Here is a 24,927-nt window from a genome sequence, read left to right as displayed (position 1 = left end):
CTAAAGGCCACTTTTTAACAAAGTTTAGTAAAAGGGCCCCTAAGTCCTACTGCATAAACTAGTCCTTTTACTAAAGTGTGGTAGCCAATTTAGCGCGTGCTAAACACTAACGTGTGCTAATATGTCCATAGGATATAATGCACACGTTCGCTCGCATTAGTACACGCTAAAATGGCTAACGCGCCTTAGTAAAAAGAGCCCAAAATGAAACCTGCAATAAAATAATGCACATTATCAGAATTACCAACAGAAATGTGGTAGTGCAACTTATTAACTAGTAAGGATAGGCAACAAGAAAATGTTCATATTGGGTCATTTCCTGTTTCATGGATGTGAATGTTTATTTTATTTGGGCTTTTCTGGCTGTTTTGGCGGTTTCTGATAATAGAGCGCACTGTGTGGAAAGAGGGCACACTCATTTCCTAATTTTGTGCACACACAATAGTTTGCACATACTATACATGATGCTTCAACTGTCAGAACATAAGAACTGCCGCTACTGGATCAGACCAGCGGTCCATCATGCCCAGCAGTTCGCTTACGCGGCGGCCCTCTGGTCAAAGATCAGCGCCCTGACTGAGACTATCCCTATCAGCGTACGTCCTTGTACAGCAGGAACTTGTCTAACTTTGTCTTGAATCCCTGGAGGGTGTTTTCCCCTATGACATACTCCGGAAGAACATTCCAGTTATCTACCATTCTCTGAGTGAAGAAGAACTTCCTTATGTTCGTACGGAATCTATCCCCTTTCAACTTTAGAGAGTGCCCTCTCGTTCTCCCTACCTTAGAGAGGGTGAACAACCTGTCCTTATCCACTAAGGCTATTCCCTTCAGTACCTTGAATGTTTTGATCATGTCCCCTCTCAATCTCCTCTGTTCGAGGGAGAAAAGGCTCAGTTTCTCTAATCTTTCACTGTACGGCAGCTCCTCCAACCCCTTAACCATCTTAGTCGCTCTTCTCTGGACCCTTTCGAGTAGTGCCGTGTCCTTCTTCATGTACGGCGACCAGTGCTGGGCACAGTACTCCAGGTGAGGGCGCACCATGGCCCGGTACAGCGGCATGATACCCCTCTCCGATCTGTTCGTGATCCCCTTCTTCATCATTCCCAGCGTTCTGTCAGGAAAGGGTTCACACTATTTCTGAAATAAAGATTGCTATTTCTACATAATGCACACTAGGGTCCTTTTATTAAGATGCGCAAACCGATTTAGCGCATGCTAAATGCTAAGATGCCCATAGGATATAATTCCCTAAATCGGTTAGGGCACCTTAATAAAGGACCTCACTATTATTGGCAAACAAAACATGATACGTCATGTTTTTCTGTGAGCGCTAAAGAGAGGTTAAAAAAAAATGTCCAAAGAGACGAGTTCACTCAGAAAATGTAGTGCGATAAAAAGAGGATTCAACATGGGTCTGTGTTTCAGCAATGTTGCCTGTAACAGTGTATTCCACTAAATTCTTCAATTTTCCCATATTAAAAGTATGCACGCTCCAAGAAAAACATCACTGCATAACACTGAACGTGGTGGAAACCAGGGAGTCCTGGGAAGAAAGCTAATTTTTGTTTAATATCCTACTGTATCCCACTGCCAATTCCAGACTTAATTTCTTTCATCTCGCTGCCCCGTATGCTTGGAATAAATTACCTAAGTCTGTGTTTCAAGTATCAAGTTTAATTTTAATTTGATGCACCACCTATCTAATAGTCTAAGCAGTATACATACAGAATTAAAATATATTAAGTTTTCAAAAAAATTTTTTGGTGAAAACAGGTACAAACAAACATTAAACCAATACTTGCTACAAGAGGAGAAAAAGGGAAATTAATTACATTATGGGGTCCTTTTATTAAGGTGCGCTAACCGATTTAGCGCGTGCTAAGGTGCCCGTAGAATATAATGGATGCCTTAGCATTTAGCACACGCTAAATAAGAACATAAGAACATAAGCAGTGCCTCCGCTGGGTCAGACCATAGGTCCATCCTGCCCGGCAGTCCGCTCCCGCGGCGGCCCAAACAGGTCACAACCTGTCTGAATCACCAGAAGGGGCTCCCTTGCCACCTTGGTTTCTCATTGAAGTCCTATCTTCCCATCGTAGTCCTAACCCTCCGGTCTTGCACATGCACGACCTGTTGGGTTTCTATACTTATTACCTGGTTAGCTTTCTATACCTGTGTTACATCCCAGCACCTCTCTCAGTATCCCACGATCCCTTTATCCCTCAGGAATCCGTCCAATCCCTGTTTGAATCCCTGTACCGTACTCTGCCTGATCACTTCCTCCGGTAGCGCATTCCAAGTGTCCACGACCCTTTGGGTGAAAAAAAATTTCCTTGCATTTGTTTTGCACTGCTTGGCTGATTGTTATACCTCTGACTTACTCTTTTAATGCTAAAATTTTAACCTGACTGATTTTACCAATTTTATTTGTTTTAATTTTAATTTTCTTCAAGTTTGTTTTATCTGCATTATACTTAAATCTTACCTGAGGCCCTCTTGCTCTTTTGAAAGACCGCTGACCCCGCCCACATTTCCTCGCTGGCCCTCTTGCTCTTTTGAAAGACCGCCGCCGCAAAGCGGCGGCGACGCTGACCCCGCCCACATTTCCTCGCTGGTAACCTCCCCTATATATTTCTCTGCTTTGCGGCGCACGCCGCACTGCTTGGCTGATTGTTATACCTCTGACTTACTCTTTTAATGCTAAAATTTTAACCTGACTGATTTTACCAATTTTATTTGTTTTAATTTTAATTTTCTTCAAGTTTGTTTTATCTGCATTATACTTAAATCTTACCTGAGGTAATTATATCTTCATATTTTATCTATTTAGTCATTTTTTATCTATTTAATTTGATTTTCTGTTAATTTTACCCGTTTTACCAACTGTCTGTATTGTTTCTCCATTCACCTTGCTAATGTTTGTCCTTTCCACTCTCTACAGGCCCTCTTGCTCTTTTGAGGTCCTGCTCCTTTATGCGCTCCTTCATGCAGCTCCTTTATTCTTTCTTATCCTTATTGCTCCTGTTTACTCTCTCTTCTTTCTTCACCCTCTTAAACCGTCTTCTCAAACCATACATCTTTTTCACCACATTTCTTCTAATACTGCACAGCTCTGAAACCCTTTGTTCTTTCTCATTCACAACCCCTAACATAATGTCTTCTATTCCAACTATTTGGGGCCGTCGCTATATCAGCCCTTCAGCTTGCAAAAATCAAATCAAACTTCAATCCAGACATCTCATTTCCATACCGATACAACCTTCCTCCACTTCTTATCATAATCAACCACAGCACTCCCTTACATTAAATTCAGGCCTAATAAATGTCCGTTCTATAAAAAATAAACATCATCTAATTCATGACATTATCACTCAACATAACCTTCAAATTTTATTCCTTACAGAAATATGGTTAACTCAGGGAGACGATGCTTATATCAATCAGGCTTGCCCACCCAATTATACAGCATATTTTCTACCCCGCCCAAACAAAAAGGGAGGTGGACTAGCAATTATATATCATACCTCAATCCCTATTCAGATAAATACCGCTAACCTCTTTTCTCACACTCCTATTGAATCTCTTCAATTTTCTATTAAACTCCATTCTCCTCTTAACTTTCTTCTTATCTATTTACCTCCTCCAATAACTAAAGACTCACTATCATCTCTTATTTCCACTCTAACTGACTTCAACATTGCTTATCCTGAGTCAATTGTACTCGGAGATTTTAATATCCACTTCAACTGTCCTAATCACTTTAATACTTCCGAACTCTTAACCTTGATAGCTGATCTATCTCTATCTCCTCTTATTCATACTCCCACTCATTCAGCAGGAAATACTTTAGACATGATTCTTTGTCCTATCACCATGACCCATTTTTTCCACACTTTCAATTTTATTTCGGTACCATGGTCAGACCACAGACTAATAATATGGCAATCAATTTTTCCAAAACATCCAAATTCCATTAATCACACAAATAATTCTTCATTTTCTCGTAATCTAAATAACATCACTCTCTCTGCTATACAATCCTCTTTTGCTTTAAATCTCACAGATTTCTCTTCTCTTCCAGTCACGGAACAATTTTCTAATTGGGAAACAGCTACAAAATCCCTCTTAGACACTTTAGCCCCTTCATCTGACAAACAAAATAAACCCACTCTCAACTCTTCCTCAAGAAAACATCAACCCTGGTTCAATGAAAATCTGATCCTTCTCCGACGACAAGTCCGGACTGCAGAAAATAAATGGCGCAAATCTCATTCTAACATACACCTTCTTTCTTTTAAAGAAAAATCCTCTCACTATAAAAAGATCATTCAGCAGACAAAAAAGGACTACTACTCAAAACTCATCTCTACTACTAACAATTCATCCACTCTTTTTAGTATTGCCCAATCTCTCTCTAAGTATTCTAAAAAAAAACTTCCTCCCCCCGCCTCAGATATACCATCTGCCGATGAACTCTCCTTATTCTTTGACAACAAAGTCACTACTATTCGCACCCATCTTGGACCTTCCCCTCCTGCTTTTAAGGTCTCTAATAATAATGATTCAACTTTTCTACCTCTCAGTTCTCTCTCAAACTTCAAAGTACCTTCACTAACACAACTATCCACTGTTCTACAATCTATCAACTTACCTAACAACACTACTGAAAGTTTTCCTCCCCATCTTATCAAAAAATTTTTTTCTTTCTTCGGACCCTATATAAGGGAAATGATTTCCACATCCTTTTCTGACTGTTGCGTTCCTACAGTATGGAAATCAGCACTAGTCTTTCCGAAATTGAAACAATATAATTCTGATCCTTCTTTACCAAACAATTATCGTCCTATTGCTAATTTGCCCTTCATCTCCAAACTTACTGAAAAAGTGATTCATTCTCAATTATCAGACTTCTTTGATCAAACACATGCGCTACATCCCTATCAGACTGGCTTTCGAACCTCTCATTCTACAGAATTATCATTATTAGGTCTCATCTCCACTATACAATATTCTCATGATCATCTAAAATCAGTTATATTAATCTCACTTGACTTATCTTCAGCTTTCGATACCATTGACCATTCTTTACTTCTATCTAGACTAGCAGACTGCAACATCACAGGTCCTGCTCTCAATTGGTTTGTTTCTTATTTTCATCACCGCAATTTCAAAGTTCATGTAAAAAACCAAACTTCCTCTTCAGTAACACAAACCTTTGGAGTTCCTCAAGGTTCTATCTTATCCCCACTTCTATTCAACATTTTTCTTTCCCCTCTCCTTTCTCTAGCTCAATCACTAGGATTCTCAATTTTCGCTTATGCTGACGATATCCAGCTACTCTACCCCATTAATACTTCCAATTCATCAGATATTCATGATCTTAACTCTAAATTAGACATCTTAAGTGATTGGCTGTTTTCCAATAAACTTTCACTTAATGTTTCTAAATCTTGTGGTTTACTCCTTCCTATTAAAAAATCCGAAACAATGCCTGGAACTATCTACATCAAATCCACACCCTTACATATGGACACTAAAATAAAATTACTGGGCGTCACTCTAGACAGAGATCTCACCTTCCATGATCACATAAGTACAATAGTAAGAACTTGTTTCTTTAAACTTCGTATCATTCGTTCACTTACCTCTATCCTAAATACCGATTCGATCAATACCCTTATTCACTCATTAGTTATCTCCAATTTAGATTACTGCAATTCATTACTAAATGGACTACCCCAAAAAGAACTACGCCGTTTGCAGATAATACAAAACACCGCTATTAAACTCATTTACAAAACAGGTAAATTCGAGCACGTTACTCCACTACTTAAAGAGGCTCATTGGCTCCCAGTCACACACCGTATAATTTATAAAATCCTACTACTCTCCTTCAAAATCAAACTTTCTCATCTGCCCCTATTTTTAGACAAATTGCTAATTCCTCAAAGTTCTCCCCGTATCTTATGATCTACGGACCAAAAACTCCTTTTCATCCCCTCCCTAAAAGAATCCTATTATACAAGAAAGACTAATTTCGCCATAACAGCACCTACGCTATGGAACTCTCTCCCTCAATTTCTTCGGGATGAAATTCATTTAACTAAATTCAAAACCAATCTTAAAACTTTTCTATTCCAAGATGCCTTTAATAAATCCTAATCTTTTCTAACCTCTTATATATTCACTCTAGTCTAAATTTCTTATATTCCAGCGCATAACTCTTTTACCAAGCACCCTTTCCCTTTATGTCCTATCCTCCCCCTCTATCTCATTTCCTCTTATATTATGTAACTTTTCCCTACCTTCCCTTTTTTCCCTCACAGTCACGTCCGTCTGTATATGTCTAATATGTTTTCACTAACTTTCCCAACACACCAATAACTAATTCTTATTCTCCTATTTTAAACAAATTGTTTTTAAATTGTTAACCGGTCAGATATTTGTTTTATGATCGGTATATCAAAAACCAATAAACTTGAAACTTGAAACTTAAACTTGAACCTATCTCCCTTCAGTTTCTCCGAATGCCCCCTTGTATTTGTTGTACCCTTCAGTCTGAAGAATCTGTCCCTATCCACCCTCTCTATGCCCCTCATGATCTTGAAGGTCTCTATCATATCTCCCCTGAGCCTCCTTTTTTCCAGAGAGAAGAGCCCCAGCCTATCCAACCTCTCGGCGTATGGGCAGTGTTCCAGCCCTTTTACCAGTTTTGTTGCTCTCCTTTGGACTCTCTCAAGTACTGCCATGTCCTTCTTGAGGTGTGGCGACCAATACTGAACGCAGTATTCCAGATGTGGACGCACCATCGCTCGATACAATGGCATGATGACTTCCCGCGTCCTGGTTGTTATGCCCCTCTTTATGATGCCCAGCATCCTGTTGGCTTTTTTCGAGGCTGCTGCGCACTGTGCAGATGGCTTCAGTGATGCATCCACCCAAGTCTCTCTCAAGTCTGCTGTCTCCCAACAATGCCCCCCCCCCCCAATTTGTAGTTGAACAACGGGTTCTTTTTCCCTATATGCATGACCTTGCATTTTTCCACGTTAAAGCGCATTTGCCATTTGTTTGCCCAGTCTTCCAGCTTGTCCAGGTCCCTTTGCAGGTCCTCACACTCCTCCCTGGACCTAACTCTACCGCACAGTTTGGTATCGTCTGCAAATTTTATAACCTCGCACTTTGCCTCCTTTTCCAGGTCATTGATAAATATGTTGAAGAGTAACGGCCCCAGCACCGATCCCTGTGGCACACCGCTCGTGACTCCCCGCCAGTCAGAATATTGGCCCTTCACTCCGACCCTCTGCAGTCTACCCGACAACCAGTGCTTGATCCATCTGTGCACATCCCCTCCCACCCCGTGGTTCCACAGCTTCCTAAGCAGCCTTTCATGTGGCACCTTGTCGAAAGCCTTTTGAAAATCGAGGTAAATGATGTGTATGGGTTCCCCATTGTCCACCCGACTGCTTATTCCCTAAAAGAAGTAAAGAAGGTTCGTTAGGCACAACCTTCCCTTACAGAATCCGTGCTGGCTTGTTCTCAGTAGGCCATTCCTCTCGATGTGCTCGCAAATGCCGTCCTTGATCATAGCTTCCACCATCTTCCCTATAATTGAAGTCAGTAGTTCCCGGGGTCACCCCTCGATCCCTTCTTGAAGATAGGTGTGACATTCGCCAATTTCCAGTTCTCTGGTACCTCACCAGTTTTCAAGGATAGGTTGCAAACATGCTGGATTGTGCCTGCTATTTCTTGTCTTAGTTCCTTCAGAACCCTTGGGTGGATCCCGTCCGGGCCCGGTGATTTACCGCATTTTAACCTGTCTATCTGTTTGAGGACATCTTCCTTACTTACCTCTATGTGCTCCAATTTTTCGGCCTGTTCCCCACTCATGAGCTCCTCTGAGTCCGGTATATTAGATGTGTCTCCGCTCGTGAAAACCAATGAGAAGAACGTGTTCAACCTCTCAGCTACCTCTTTATCCTCCTTAATCACTCCCTTCCTATCCCCATCGTCCAACGGCCCCACCTCCTCTCTCGCTGGTCGCTTCCCCTTTACGTAACTGAAGAATGCCTTGAAGTTTTTCGCCTCCCTGGCCAGCCCCTCTTTGTATTCCCCTTTCGCTTTTCTAACCTCTTGGTGGCATTCCTTTTGGCATTTCCTGTGTGCCTGGTGATTTTCCTCCGTTGGGTCCTTTTTCCATCTCCGGAAGGATACTTTTTTGTCATTTATTGCCCTCTTTACTTCAGTTGACATCCAAACCGGGTCCTTTGATCGCTTGTTCTTGCAGCCTTTCCTGAAACTGGGGACGTACATTCTTTGTGCTTCCTGCAGGGTGTCCCTGAATAGGGTCCAGGCGCTTCCCACAGTCTCCATCCTAAAGATGTTTCTGAGCTTCCTCCCCACCATTTCCCTCATAGCAACATAGTTCCCTTTCTTGAAGTTGAGCGCAGTTGTTGCGGTCCTCCTTACTATGGGTGTCCCCCTTTCTAATGTGAATCTGATCGCGTTGTGATCACTGTTGCCTAGTGGTCCTCCCACTTCTACCCCTCAGTTAGTGTGCCTTAATAAAAGGACCCTTATATTTCAAAAAAAAATTTAAAAAGAGGGCAACACAGCATCTCGCTCCTTCCCTTATCTGGTTCAAAAGTAGGCTGAAAAGCCACCTTTTTGAGATAGCCTTCAACTTATAACCCTACTCCTACTGCCCTCTGCTCACCACCCTAGCCAATAGTTTAACCATTCCTGCTAACTGTAACCCCTACCCTGGCATCATTTGTCTTTCTTGATTGATTAGATTGTGAGCTCATTTGAGCAGGGACTGTCTTCTTCGTGACTCTGTACAGTGCTGTGTACGTCTGGTAGCTCTCTAGAAATAATCATAGTAGCAGTAGTTATGTCATTGCATATAGTTATGTCACCAGTGTTTCCTATATTGTTGCAAAATGACAGTCCATCCCTAGCTGTATATGTATTATAGTGATGGCCTACAAAGTCAACTACAACAAACAAAAATTGACCCTAAATACTCCACAAACCCGAAAGTCAATCAAAACAAAAACACTGTGGAGACAACGATGTCCAAGATGCAGGCCTTTATTAAAAATACAGTCAATTAATCCACATGACGAAATGTCAAGGACCCATTTTTTGGGGTCCTTGACATTTCGTCATGTGGATTAATTGACTGCATTTTTAATAAAGGCCTGCCTCTTGGACATCATCGTCTCCACAGTGTTTTTGTCTTTGTCTATAAAGTCAACTGCCACTAAGCTGCTCTGCTCCTATGCTAGTAGGGCAGGTTTCAGTATTGAATTTTAACTGCCACGTATTAGAACACTCAAAACTTTTTGGGATCGTTTCGCATTCTGGCTACTTCCTGAAGGGTGTCAATTCTGTTGCAGGTCTTTGTGTCATCCACAAAAAGATAAACCATAATTCAATATCACTCACAGAGATACTGAACAGAACAGGCTCCGGGACAGATCCCTGAGGCACTTTGCTGCTCACCTTTCTTTTCTCAGAGTGAATTACATTTACCATCATCCTCAGTTGTCTATCGCTCAGCCAGCTTCTAATCCAATCTACCTCCTTGAGACACACACCCCAGGCTTAGTTTATTTATAAGCCTCTAGTGTGAGAGAGTATGGAAAGCCATTGCTGAAATTCAAGTATTTCACATTCAGTTCTGACCTTGATCTAATCCTCTGGTCACCCGAGTAACAAAAATCAGATTAGTTTGACATAATGTCTCTAGTAAAACCATGCTGACTTGGAGCCTATGACCTGCTGGCTTCTAGGTGACTATTTGCTGCCTATGGGTAGGTTTGATTGAAAACACTTTTTATTGTTTACTTACATTAATTAAATTTAACACATTTTTTAAAATTCTAGCATTTAATACACTTTTGAAATTTCAATTAAATAAATATTAATTTCTAAATCTAATGGAATATACAAGCATTGGTGAGTTTTTCAGAAATGATAATGAATGTAACTTCATTGGTTTAAATATTTGAGCTTCATGCTTTCTTCTCCTTGCCTCTTCCTTGTTCTTTGCTGGATTCATTAGGCACATAATTGAATGACTTGATTATTGATATACATATTAATAGCAAGCTCTACATTTCCCATGAACTCTGCTGTCCTCATTCTTGCTCCTGCTATGACTTGTTCTTTCTTGTCACCTTGTCATTGAAAGTCCTTGTGAGATAGAAAATTGCAATTTTTTTTAATGGCTCTTGTTTCCCATAACAACAACAAAAAACCCAACATTGTTCTAATGCCTTGTCCTCTGTGCAGTGCTGTGTACATTAAGAACACTTGCTAATTGCTTGAATAACAGATGCTCATGCTTAATATTAAGTGATGTGTGATGATAGGAATATCACAATATCACACGCCAATGTTTATGCAATAAAGTTCAAAGATGTAATAATCTTTAATGCCAAGGAAGGGAAACCATGCAGAAGATATATGAGCTTGGCATTTTAAAATTTCTAAGCTGTGAATCTGGCACACCAATAAAATGATTAAGTTGGAAACATTTTCTTGTTCATAACTGCCTATGACACCTTTGCTGACAGAAGAGACAGTAAAAGGTCTACAATGGCATAAAGTTTTGTTACACACTGGAAATAAAAATCTCTTTGGATCAGAAATCTAAGAAACTGAAACAACAGCAGGATCAAATAATTAATGGATATGTTCAACTTAGGGAAAGCATCTATATCTATGGCTGTGTATATACTGTAAATCAGGGGTGTCAAAGTCCCTCCTCGAGGGCAGCAATCCAGTCAGGTTTTCAGGATTTCCCCAATGAATATGCATGAGATCCATTAGCATACAATGAAAGCAGTGCATGCAAATATATCTCGTGCATATTCATTGGGGAAATCCTGAAAACCTGACTGGATTGCGGCCCTCGAGGAGGGATTTTGACACCCCTGCTGTAGACTGTTTATTTCAAAATTAGTATGTCCATAAGAAAACAACACATATTTTAATCTTTGTTTGTAAGGTGATTGAAGTAAAAGGCCAATAGAGTTTTATTATAAAAACTAGGGGCAATTTTTACAAAGGTGCGCTAGTGTTTTTAGCGCATGCACCGGATTAGCATTTTAGAGCGCGCTATTCTGCGCATTAAGGCCCTAACGCACCTTTGTAAAAGGAGCCCTAGATGAATCCCAGGTTCCAAAAAAGCAAAACCTATGTTTGTTTGAGTACTAAGCTGAGACCAGGGGCTAAGAGTGTTTGCTTATGCACGTAAGACTTTAAGTCCAATGTGAATGTGGAGAAATACTTGTACTCAATAATAAGTGCAATACTAAAAATAAACAAAATGCTTAAGTAGCATTAGCGCAGAATTGGCACTTCCCAAAGATACCCGAGCGACAATTGGCCCGATTCATTAAACTTACCAACGGGATCGCTGTTGGCCAATTCTCTGGCTGATTTTTGCCGAGCAACTGATACACAACCGAGTCTACATGCAAATGATCTGATCGGATGCACGCCCTATGCTGTAGGAGCGATAAAAACACATGTGCAGAGTATTCTTGTTGGTTCTTGATGCAATGTACACATGCGCTTGTACTGTGCCCTTTAGTATGTAGTTTGTGGGCGTGGTTTATTCCCGCATGTCATTGGCGCTCGTCAACTGTGTCGGCTGCAAGGCATTGTTGTTGTAAAAATGCAATATAAAGAATACTAGAAAAGAGATTTCTCTTGTCCTGGGAGTTTTTGGTGGTAGCTGTTGAAAATGTGGATGGAGCTGGAGTTTGTTGGAGCTGTTGGACGGAGTTCGTAGGAGGTTTGGAAGGAGCAATTGTGAACTGTTGGACGGCGCACATGAAACAGCATATAACACACAAATGAGTTTTTGTGCATATCTATAGTTATTTTATAGTTATTTTTAATAGTTGTTTTATGTAGAATTGTAACCTCGATACAGATATTTTAGGGCATAAGAGTCGGCAAGGATAGTGAGTGACTGGTCCTCAACAGTTGCTCTTTTTGGCAAACCCGATCGGTATTTCTTCTTCTGGTTTGTGATTCGATCGCTGCCTACTTTTGCATGGCATTTCATTACTAATCCCCTCATTAGCATGCTCGGATTGGAGATTGGGTGAATGTTCGGAGAAACACATCGGGCAGCAGTTTTGTGAATCGGGTCGGGGAACACGAACGATCGCAAAACCAGTCAAACCGGTTTAGCGACGATTGTTACAGGATCGGTAAGTTTAGTGAATCTGGCTCAATGGCTTCTTGCCAAGTTGGACTATGTGCAATTGATTTGTAAACTCACTACAATACATCATGCACTACACCCTTATCATAGGGTGTGGGCTATTTATAAGTCATGGAAATCTTAAATAGAGGGTGATTGCCCCAGGTACATTAGATAGATTGTAAGCCCACTGGGACAGACAGGGAAAAATACTTGAATACCTTGGGAGAATAGTATAGAAAATTGAATGAATGAATAAATAAATAAATAGTACTGAGCATAATGATAGTTTTAGTTTGGTCTCCATCCCTTTTCTTTCTTTTTTTTTAAAATATTTATTTATAAGTTTTACAAATTGTTAAACAACAATTTAGTGGTAATAAACAATTAGAAAGGAAACAAAACAAGTGAATTATAAATTCCACAAAATTAACTAAGTTCACAGTCCACAGCCTGAGGAAAGAAAATCCTTCACCTCCAAGGGAAGTTGGTTTTCAGGAAATGTTCATTCACATTAGCGGAGCACACAGTTGGATTAAATTAAATTATCATCCTGGTTGGTTAGGAAGTTCCATGGGGGAATCTGGAGCTTTACCAGCTGCTTTGCCCTCAAGAAAAAAGTTCAACTGATCAGGGTCATAAAATATATATCTAGTTTTCTGATGGGTAACGCAGCATTTGCAGGGGAAACGTAACTGAAAAGTTGCTCCCATACTCAGAATTGACTGGCGAAAGGTCAGAAATTTCTTTCGTGTAACTTGAGTCCATTTCGATACATCAGGAAAAATTAAGACTTTTGAACCATGAAATTCTGAATTGTCAGTCTTATAGAATAGATGAAGAACTGCTTCCTTGTCCTGAAGAAAAACGAAGGTTACCAAAAAGGTTGCTCTATCCATAATTTCTTCTTGTTGAGATGTTTCCAGGATAGCAGTGAGATCTAAGTCTCCTGCTACGGTTCCTTTACCTTTGTCCTCTTTAGGAATATTTAAATAGTATAATTTATGTAACGGTGGCAAATTATTTTCAGGAAATTTAAGTATTTGGAAATGGGAAAATTTAAAAGTCTAAGGTTCAGACTCCTATTTGCATTTTCCAATTTTCTAACAAGTAAATTTTTATCCTTCAATTGTAAATTGATTGAATCTTTCGCTTCTATCATGGATTTTTCCAAATTGTCTATTCTATCAGATTGTTTTAGGAGTTTATCTTCAAAAGTCTTAAGCTGAATATTGGTACTCTGGACTGAAGTGACAAATTGAGAGCATACCTTATACAATGATTCCAAGCCACTCCAACTAGCCTCCATGTCTATAACTTCAGGTCTTATCAAAGGAGGAAGCAAAGTTGTACCGGGAACCACTCCACTGGGTTCCACCTTCTCCTTCTCCTTCCCTGTTTCATTACAGGTTTCCGTTCCTCCATTCTCTAATGTCGGCTGTAAGTAAGTCGGCAAGCTGTATACTTCATCCGGGGTCAGAGGGGAAATCTGCAGCGCCGCCAGAGACATCAGCTCTGGGGCTTCCTGCGCTGCTAGCGGTGTCCCCGACTTCATCCCAGGGCGAGAAGGAACTCCAGGTCCCATCGGGCTGAGCGACGTCTCGCCCTCCAAGACTGAGGTCTGCCCCCCTCGGTCTACAGATACGCCCAATCCAAATGGGACGGCATAGGAAGTAATTACCGTCTGCCGCGACGGCAAAGAGGCAGAGGGAGCTGGAAGAATGCCCCTCTGTCTTCCCCTGTGCTTAGGCATAGCAAAGGTAGGAAAAAGTACAAGCAAGTAAATATTTTGCCAGGTATGCAGGAGCCTCTCGCCGACGCGACTTACTCCATCGCCATCTTGGATCCCCGTCTCCATCCCTTTTCAACTTATCCCTAACATTCCATTTGCTTTTTTAGCAGCTGTGGCACATTGAGCTGCAAATGTCTGCATATTGTCCACAAAGATTCCAAGATTTTGTTTTCTTGAGTGATGACTCCTAGCTCAGAATTCATCATTTAAGAACTGTAGTTGAGATTATTTCTCCCTATGCACTTTAATTTGCACTTGTCCACCTAAAATTTTCCAACAGGCCTAAGGTCTGTAGGGGTTGTTTGGTTGTTCCAGCCTACATCTGTTGTCTCCTTCCTTTCTGTTGTTCTTGGTTTATGTTCCATACAGTGGTGTAGTAAGGGTGAGCCACACCCGGGGTGGAGGTACCACTCGCCCGCCCCCCGTGCCCCCCTTCCCTTTCCCCAAACCTTTTTAACTTCTCCAGCATTAGCAGCATGCCCATGTTGGTGTCGGCTCGCCCTTGGATGTCACTTCCTAGGCGCGGGTCCCGGAAGTGATGTCAAAGAAAGCACCAATGCCGAAGTGGGCAGCAACCTTGCGCAGGGGAAGTAAAAAGGTACAGGGAAGGCAAGGGGCACACGATAAGGAGAGGAGCAGGGGTGGGGACTGTTTACTACACCACTGGTTCCATATTCCTTGTCTGTTTAGCAATGTTTTGTACATCTTGGTTTGGCAACTGTTAGTATGGTAGTCTTTTTCTATGTTATTTCTTGTTATTATTTTCTGTTGCAACTGTTTTATTGAAGATGATTCAATTAAATAATTGTATGTCATCTGCAGTCTTTATCACTTTATTCATCACTCCTGGCTCTAGATTGTTTATGAACATCACCAATCTCAATCCACATCCTTGGGGCAGACTACTACTGACGCTTTTCATGTGGGCCAGTAGTTCTCAAATCTCTCCTGGGGGACCCCCCAGCTAGTCAGGTTTTGAGGATATCCCTAATGAATATGTATGAGAGAGATTTGCTGATAAAGAAAGTGGCAAGTATGCAAATCTCTCTCATGCATATTTACTATTATTTAAATAAATATAGAAGCTATTGAAATTTAAATGCAATTGTATAAATAATTTTATTCATTAATCACTACAATTATCTCCAATGCTTAATAATTTATCATCATTCATACATTTAAACACACATCACCAGCAGAAACCTTTTCCCACTACACATAACATTTTCTAGAACGATCCTATGCAAAATCGACAAAACCTGAAAACCTAGGGGCTCCTTTTACTAAGCTGTGATAGCGTTTTTAGCACACGCTAAACCCACGCTATGCAACTAGAACTAATGCCAGCTCAATGCTGGCATTAGCGTCTAGGGCATGCGGCAATTCTGCGTGCACTAAGCACATGCTAAAACCGTTTTTGCAGCTTAGTAAAAGAAGCCCTAAGTTCTTTCAATAAATTGTCCATTGTTGATTTGCTTCTGTTTCCAATTGTGTGATAGCTGATCTCATTGCATAAAAAAAGGGGGATTGCATAGTAAAAAAGGGGGATAGTCTTGTGTTGGGCTTACTGGTAATGAATTGTTGTTTATGGAAACACAATTGGAATTGAAGATATTGCAACTGAATGAAGACGATGAAAAGATAATAGAAGAAACAAGAAAATCAACAATGGACACTTTATTGAAAGAACTCAGGTTTTCAGGTTTTGACAATTTTGCATAGGATTGTTCTAGAAAATATTATGTGTAGTGGGAAAAGGTTTCTACTGGTGATGTGTGTTTAAATGTATGAATGATGATAAATTATTAAGCATTGGTGATAATTGTAGTGATTAATGAATACAATTATTTATACTATTGCATTTAAGTTTCAATAGCTTCTATATTTTTTAATTGTTTAAATTCTTTGGGCTATTTATATTGGCTCCATATTGAATGCATATTTACTAGAGATATCCTCAAAACTCAACTGGCTTGGGGTCCCCCAGGACAGGTTTGAGAACCACTGAAGTGAACCTTTTAATCCTACTTTGATTTCTGTCTGTCTGCTACTGCTTCCTGCCTATGCGGAGGCAGGAAGAGGTAGCAAAGGAAAAGCTTCCAGGTCACCAAAGGCAGCATGTTTACTTCACTCACACTGCCTACAGCTGAAGAGTTAAAGCAGCAGCACTGCAAGAACGGTGAGCAAGCACCAGATCTCGCAGGAGGGGAGGATGGCTGAGGACTTCGGATAGGTGTGCAGGCCTTGCAAAGACTGTGTAGGGTTTCCAGATGTCCGGTTTCACCGGACAAAATAGCAAAATAGAAAAGCCACCTGGACTTCCTAGAGACTCCTCTAAAAAGGGACATGTCCGGGGAAATTCGGACATCTAGAGTCTTTGAGCTATTGTGACATATTCACCAATAAAGTGACTTTTTGAATTAGACACCCTTGGCTGGCCTCGTGACATCTTGTCCTCACGACTCCTCGTTGTGTGCTTAGAGATACTCATACATGGCAAACTAACTTCAAAAGATTAATCACCCCATCTTGTTGCTAGACTGATGTTTGTATATTAGCATTGGTGACTTTTTCAGTTATTTAAAGTTGCAAAGGTAATTCTTTAAGTTTACTAGCTATATTATATGCTATTGTTTTATGTCTATTTGCCAATTAACTGCAAAGGACCTAGAATTATTCTACTGCTAAGGATTAATTGCTTGCTGAAGAAAATCCCCAATTAGGCCTTGTGGTAAAAAATTTCTCTCCTGTCCTCTTAATTGCCTTATAAGCCTTTATATCAAAGATGAGCCCTGGGTGAGAGTGATCCAAGCAGATGAGAATTTTACCTATCCTACAGAGAGCTTCTACCTACTGCCTCCCTTATTTTAAACACAGAATTTATAATTTTAGCACATAATCTCTTATCTCCATGTTTCCCAGCAGTGCAGTTTTCACTTAATGAGAGTTGCACGGAAACAGATGTTTCATCCATCCTTACCCATGCTCGCTAGAATCTAACCTGTCCCCACCTATCCCTACTGGAATCTCCTCCAACCCTACCCATCTCTGCAAGTAATCTCCTCTCCCTGCATCAGAGGGTGGGGCTGGGAGGTCACATCACCAATTACCTGGTGGTTGACTAATGCGACCTCCCAGTCCCACCCCCTGGTCAGTAAGGAGATGGCCATGGCACCAGGATTGGACAGGTAGGCTGGCCTAGCACTATGCCTCCAGAGCCCCACAGGACTTGCATCCATCCCTGTGGGATTCCCACAGACCTGGAGAGGATCCACGTGAGAGTCCCTTGGACCTAGAGGGAATTTCTGCTAACCCCAGTCCCATGCAGCTCTCAATTCAGTATTCCTTCAGGATGTAGGTGGTACATCAGCAAATGTGCTACTGGAATGCTCATTATTTAAATAGAAGGAATGATGCTCTTCTATGCTTATATCCCCTGTTCACTAACATTTTTGCAGTCTTGTGGTAATGTAGGGTCCATACCTGACTAAAGTTCCCCTTATCCTTCCTACCAAGCCCCAGGAAAAAGTAGAGCTGCTTTCTTCTTCTTGTCTGTGCTCATTAATAGCTGCTGCATGTAAAAAAGGGTTTCTGCATTGATGTTTACTCCTGCACTAGACATTAGCACACAGCATATTAAACAGTATGATAAAGAATCTGTTAGCAACCCCACTATCAACTGAAGGAGCACAATGCCAGATCTAAGGCAGTGAACTTGCCTCTGCAGTCTGCATTAACCCCCAACTTACTCCCATCTGCTCGATTCCCTGTCTCATCAAAATTGAAAATAAAGTCCTTCTAGTGCCCTCCCACTTCCAATATGACCAGCATTAACATCCCCCTAACAAGGCCAGCATGCTGCTTCCTTCCCAACTTAAAGATATTATCCTGGGACTAAGTGGCATTCTACTCCAGTACCTGTACCTCCCTTTCTTTGAGAGGACCAGCCCCCTCCACTCCCGTTTCAACTTAAAAACTTTGCCCTGATGTCTAGTGGCAACCTACCCACCTACCCAACCTGACTTTTAAAAAATCCCTAATGTCCAGTGAGGACTCTCTGATCCCTTGCTTAGGACCTTCTCACCAATCCATACCTTAAATGAGACAGGAACAATGTCCACTCACTCCTGCCTCCTGTGCCATCATCTTCAAAATAGGAATGCCCTGTCCCACATGGTGCATCCTCTTTATATGGCAGACTAGCCCTACCAAGCACATCCCAGAATGCATTGCATGGAGCAAGGCACTACCATTTTGAGATGATGGAACAAGAGGCAAGAGTGAGTGGGCTTCATTCCTGCCCCATTTAAGGTGAGTTTGTCAGTGGGCACAAAAACAGTAAAGGTGGTTCAAAGAGGAGGGATAGCCAAAAGTGCCACTGGATACCAAAATTTTTTTTAAAGTCCAGTTGGGGGTGGGAGGGAGGGGTGCAACTAGACATCGGAACAATATATATATACTCAGGTGCTAACAGGAAGGTAAGATTTTGCAATGAACTGTGGATTACTACATTTTTAACATGGCATTAACATTCTCATTGCTTATGGCATGCAGCAATATTTCTAGCTCACTAATTTTGCGGTAAAGCTGCACACTGACTCTACCAAGAAGCTTCCTGCATTAACCCAGTAAGAATGTGAAAAGTCAGTACCAGCAGAGATTGAGAATTTGCAATCTCTTTCTTCTACCCTTTGTCCTCTGATTCCTCTTCATTGCATTGCTTTGCTGTAGAGCAAAAAGACTTGTTTTCTCCTGCCCTAGACTGCTCTGGACTCCATGGTCTTTTGTGGTAGATAACACACTAAATTTTTTTTTTCATGTCAATGGTGCTAATGTATGCCGTTGTATGGTGGGTGAGACTGTGAACAACGATGATGGTCTCTCAAAACAGCTGTTCCGTGATTTTTTCACTGGGACCTCAGCTGTGGGTCTGAGTGTTCACTAAATACTTCAGTTACTTGTTGATTGATAATGACATTGTTTGTGAAAAAAAGCAAAGTGATCTAGTGAAAATGGTGCTAATGGACACCTGTGTACACCTGTGTACAAGTCCAAAAATCTAACTACTTGAGGATTAGGTCAGTCCAAATTTTCTGATTTTCCAGATTCTCAGGCAGTACTTTTAAATTTCACATGTAGGGTTCCTTTTACAAATCCTCGCAAGGCTTTTCATTTTTTTAATCACCGATCATGGCGGTATTAGCTCCAACGTTCATAGAAATTCTATGAGCCTTGGAACTAAAACTGCCTCAGCCGGTGATAATAAAGCCTAATGCGGTTTCATAAAAACGGGTGTTAAGGAATAAAGAAGGGATCAAAATGTATATATTTACAGTAATACTACCAAATAACATACAAAGAAACAAATAGTATGTTCATTGAATTAGACCATATTAGGAGAGTTATAGAAAAAATAGATATTTTACTTAAAATTTGTTTTTGAATGCTCATTTTTTCATGTTTGTATCATTTATTGTAAAGCTCAAACATAACTCTCTCTCTCTCTTTTTCTCTTTCACTAAGGGCCTGTTTTACAAAGTCACGCTAGCGGCTGCTGCACGGTAACGGCCCCGAAGCGCATAGAGATTTAAAGGGCTTTGGGGCTGTTGCCGCACAGCTTTGTAAAACAGGCTGTAAGGGTCTGGATTCTTGGGTGGTCGAGATTACAATTTTAAAGAATCTGGATTTTTGGATTTGTACTGCACTGACATTATGCCAATGACTGAAATACTGGAGTAAACATGTGGGGAATCTGTGTTTATTTATACCTGTGGTTGTCCCAACATGCAAAAAAATTGGTTTCTAATTTTCTTGCAGAATTCAAATCTCTACATATATGACACCGTTCTCATGCTAGCCAATGCTTTTCATAAGAAACTGGAGGACCGGAAGTGGCACAGCATGGCCAGTCTGACCTGTATCAGAAAGAACTCCAAGCCCTGGCAAGGGGGTAGATCTATGCTAGAAACTGTCAAAAAGGTATCTGTCATTTTTATTATTTTACAGTAAGAAAAATAATGATATTGACTAATTTTGTGGGAGCATTATTAGTCTTGCTCATAGCTATGACTGTTAAAAAGTCCATAATATTTCAGCTCAGAATCCTACAATAATTCCTAGCAAATGAACAAATCTTCATCTATTAAAATATTTTCTAAAGAAAATAAAATTGCATTTACAGTTGAATTCTTGTTCTTGCAAAAAGTAATCCCTTTAAATAGAATGTTTAACTTAATTACATCACACATATATACAGAGAACCTCCCTACTACAACTTAGAAATAATAAGTGACCATGTCAGCTTCTGCAGAACCAGCATGCTAAATGAGCTCCAATTTAGCCCCAGATATGAACTCAAACAAGGAATGAAATTGAAAGCGTCTAATCATTCTGTTTGGCTTTATTACTGGACATGATCATAAAGCAGAAGCCTTGGAACTGCTAGCTGTGATCTCACTGTCTCTCCAGCACCTAAACGTGCAAGATCAAGCTTATTTAGTTGGGAATATACATATTTATATTAGCATAATAGAAATAAAATACGAAGGTGCATATATTCATTCCCCCAGCTTCCCCCAGCCCCTGGATTGGCCCTGTACTCAGAGCACATACACTGTTAGATATTAGCCACCTAATTTTATATGGTACGCTAAGAGTTAGGCAGCAATTAAGCATCTAACATTTTGGCACCTAAGGCCCAGATTCTCTATAAGGCGCCAATATCGGCAGCTACTTTTAACATGTCAATCACGTGACGGCACCCTATAGAGAATTGCGCATCCACAAAAGATAGGCGCTGAAAATGAAGGCCGGGGTTTTCTGGGCCTACATTTCCGGAGCCTATCTAAGTCATGAACCACGACTACATAGGTGCTTTACGGCACCTAATGCCACTTCCAGCGTTAGCCACGCCCATAGTGGTGTTAAGTGCCTATGTAGGCGTGATTGCAGAACCTTTTAGTTAGGTGCCAGTAGGTACTTTATTTCTACCATTTTTCACCATTTTAAATGGCATTTTTCAATTAACTTAGACGCCAGCAGGGTGCCTACCGGTGCCTAATTTTTGTTACCGTTTATAGAATATCCCCCAAGCATGTAACAGTAAAGGGGAGGTTAGCATGGAAGTGGGATAGGCAGGCTATAGAAATTCTATTTCAGCATGCACTTTATTGAATACTGGCAATAGGCATGCCCATTTACACCTGCCATAAAGCATGTGTAAGTGGCTATGCCCAAATATTGGTGCCTAACTGCTGACTTATTAAAGTATTCTATAAGTAGGGTTACAAGACATCCGGGAAAACCCGGATATGTCCTCTTTTTAGAGGACATGTCCAGGTGCCCAGAGGGACTTCCAAAACCTGGCAGTTTGCCTGGATTATAGAAGCCCCAATGTCGGGGCAGCATGTAGAGGACCTCCGCGCATGCACGGATGTTGGCGTGATGATGTCATATGCCTGCGCACATGCACCTGACATCATCTCATCGACATTCACGCATGCATGGAGGTCCTCCACATGCAGCCTTGACACCACAGAGTTTTGGGTAGGGGCATGGCTGGGGCAGAACCGGGCGGGGTTGAAAGCAGAACAGGGTGTGGCCTTGAATCCGGGATTTCAGCTAACAAAATCTGGTAACCCTATCTATAATGGTATGAGGGAGTTTATAGGTAAAATATGCTGCTGAGATGGGAGACGGTAAGGTATGCTGTGGCCCTGCAGGAACAGGCCACTCCCCCCCCCCAAAAAAAAGCTAATATATGTCCAGATTTTTTGTATGTTTGTATGGTTAGATTTATCTTAGTGTGTTTGTTTGCTGTTTGTATGGGCCAGGTCTATCCTATCTAATAATGGAGTTCTTATATATATATAATTTCACTTTTATTGTATTCTGTAAACCGCTTGGACCAGTGAAATGAACGAGCAGTATAACAAGATTAATAAACCATAAACCATAGTCAGGCAGTATAATTATTTAAAAAACCCACAAAAACAACAAAACACCAGCTGATAGAAAGGAAGAGAATTCTGAAAGGAAAAATAAATGTGACAAAGATTTACAGTAACACAGAAACAGTAGAAGTTATAGACAAAAATCTAAGATTAGCTGCTTAAAGAAGCCAGAAGAATAATGTTTTCTCTCAGTGGCTCATGCAACTGAGCAGGAAAGGGTCCCTAGTGTGAGGAATGAACAAGCCAGATACCTGGGAACAGAAACACAGACAACACTAGTGAACTGATATAGCTTTAATAAATCAAAACAGGCTCACCAAATGCAGGTAGACTTCCAAAGGAGATGTTGATGATTAGAGGGGAGGGGGGAAGGAGTAGGGGTAGGAATCTGATGGTGTGGTAACATGAAGAAAGGCAGCTAAGATTTAATGCTAAGAAATGCAAGGTCATGTATTTGGGCTGCAAAAGCCCGAGGGAATAGTACAGTTTAGAGATGAAGAACTTTTATACATGAAAAGGAGTGGGACTTGGGTGTGATAGTATCTGCTTTCAATTATTGTACTTCCATCCCTTATCCCGTACTGGTGCTGTCTGTCCTGTAAGCCTAGTATTCACTGTATAATTTTTTGTTTGTTTGTTTCCTTGTATACTGTCATAAATTGTTTTTAGAATTGTGCATCGCCCTGAATACATGATTAGGCGATTAATCAAATGCCAAATAAGCTTGAAACTTCATGATCTTAAGTTGGCTAAACAGGTTGAAAAGGCGACTGGGAAAGTTAGAAGGATGCTAAGGTTTATAGTGAGAGGAATGGCCAGTAGGAAAAAAGGAGGTATTGATGCCTTTTTATAAGACTTCGGTGAGACCCCATTTAGAATATGTACAATTCTGGTCTGGAGACTGCATCTTGAAAAAGATATAAACATGATGGATTTGGTTCAGAGGACAGCTACTAAAATGGTCAGTGGTCTTCATCATAAAGTGTATCAGGACAGACTTAAATATCTCAATATGTACTGTATACTTTGGAGGAAAGGCGAGAGAGGGGGGGGGACATGATCGAGACGTTTACATACTTACACGGCCATTTTGAAAGCAAGTTCACTGTGATCTGGATGTTGTGTGAAGTTAATGTAGTTGCTAATCCCCTGACGTAGCCTAACTAAGAGGCAAAACAGGTGATCTCCTGTTGGAAGTAATTTGAAAGCAGCACAAGTTTGTGAAAACAGCAATGAAGATAAATAATTTAGGTTTTTTTTGCTAATTTTTGCTTGAATGCTACTTTTGCTAGTTTAAACCAACAAAAAGCTGCAGACCCAAACAATCATTCTTATATTTCTAATATATGAAGAAGCACTGTTCTTTTCTCATCTTCTCATAGTTCTTTTTCCATCAATCAAACTCCCACATTTCTAGAGCCATCAGAAGCTGCACTCTAAATACAAAGTTTATAGAATTTCTTTGCCGCTGGGCTTCCTCATCGGCTCATGTATTTATCTTAAATAAGTGATTTTAAAGTGTTTTATTTATATGTTTAACTTATATATTTTCAACTTATCTGAACAGCACAGCGTAATGAAAAACTTTAACAGCCATCTGCAGTATTCAAATTGACATAACGCTGCTGAAAGGCTATACTACAGCTTTTGTAATTTTTACTCATTGAAATTGGAATACATAATTGTTCCCATTACATATTTACAAGTTAGTTGCTTGTAGACTTTCACTAAGAAACATGGACTGAAGTTACGGATGAATGATTTTGTTTTTTGATGTAATGGAGGCTTTTTTCAGGATGATTTGAGCTCTAGTGAATGCCGTGTTTGTTCAAGAGCTGTTTATTGAGGCCTGCTTTTCTCCACATTTCACTTTATTATTTCTTTTGTTTTCAGTCTTTTGTGTGTATGTATGAGAGCCTAACAACTCTTACAACACAGATAGTAATTTAATTAATAGTTTTTTGACATACATCTGGGTCCAATTGTTTGGTGTTATCACAAATGTGCATGAGACAAGTCTCTTTCAGTTGAAAGGAAACTCTGGAATGAAGGGACATAAGATGAAGATGAAAGGAGATAGACTTATTGTATAATTAACCTCAGAAAATACTTTTTCATGGAAGAAGATAGCTTTTCTTCTTCCTTTCCCTTCAGCTTTACATCTTAAACCTTTCAACTCTGATATTAGGGCAGTGCTGGAAAGAATAATGGAGGTGCCACAGCACCCACAGAGCTGGGGCCTATGCCCTCTGTTCCCCCAATTCCAGTTCCTGCTCCCTCAGAACTACTTCAGAACATTATGTAACCCTCACTCCAAGTCTTCCTCCATCCCTTCCCCTCCCCAACCTCCCCCCCCCAAGATACAGTCTTTCTACCATGAGAGGTCACAACAGCTATTTTTGTGAGGCAGCTGCTAGGAATAAGATTGAGTGTGGTTCACTCCTTCCCCCATTGCCCCCACTGGGTCACAAGGAACTTTATTTAGGCTTGAGGTTTTTTTTTGTTTGTTTGTTTTTTTGGGGGGGGCTCCTATTATGAGCAGAGAAGGGAAATGTATATGGATCTTTAAAGGAGCTGGGAAGGGGATCTTGCTCATTAGGTAAGAGGGAGCATGAGTGGCGGCTGCAGCTTGTATGGGGGGAAGGGATGAAGGGAGGATCAAAGAGGGCTGCATCTTGTTCTGGGAAGGGAGGGAGAATCATAGGGGGTGGCTACCTGCTGTTCTGGGGGAGAGAGGGAGGATCAGAGGGAGGCTGCATCCTTTTCAGGGGATGGGAGGGATAGAAGAGGGATTGGAGGTAGAACTTTATATTTTGGGTGGGGATTGGAGGAATGAAGGGAGATTTGGAGGGGACTGCACCTTGTTTCAGGGGCTGAAGAGAGGAGGGTTGGTACGATTTCAGGCAAGGACCCAGAAGTTAACCAGACACTGGCCAATTCAGACTGAGGCTTGGTCA

The 24,927-nt window shown here is 40.8% G+C and overlaps 1 protein-coding gene across 3 annotated transcripts in view; it reads left to right on the top strand.

Annotated features, from left to right (window-relative positions):
- GRID2 (glutamate ionotropic receptor delta type subunit 2) overlaps nt 1–24,927 on the top strand; it is a 2,335,100-nt gene that overhangs the window by 1,468,139 nt on the left and 842,034 nt on the right. For all 3 annotated transcript variants that reach the window (XM_033958336.1, XM_033958346.1, XM_033958356.1), the window contains one exon: nt 19,836–19,997. In XM_033958336.1, the coding sequence (XP_033814227.1) occupies nt 19,836–19,997 (162 nt within the window). The remainder of the gene's footprint in view (nt 1–19,835; nt 19,998–24,927) is intronic.

Source organism: Geotrypetes seraphini, chromosome 1 (assembly GCF_902459505.1).
Source record: "Geotrypetes seraphini chromosome 1, aGeoSer1.1, whole genome shotgun sequence".
Taxonomy (NCBI): Eukaryota; Metazoa; Chordata; class Amphibia; order Gymnophiona; family Dermophiidae; genus Geotrypetes; species Geotrypetes seraphini.
This window is presented reverse-complemented; position numbering and strand designations above follow the sequence as displayed.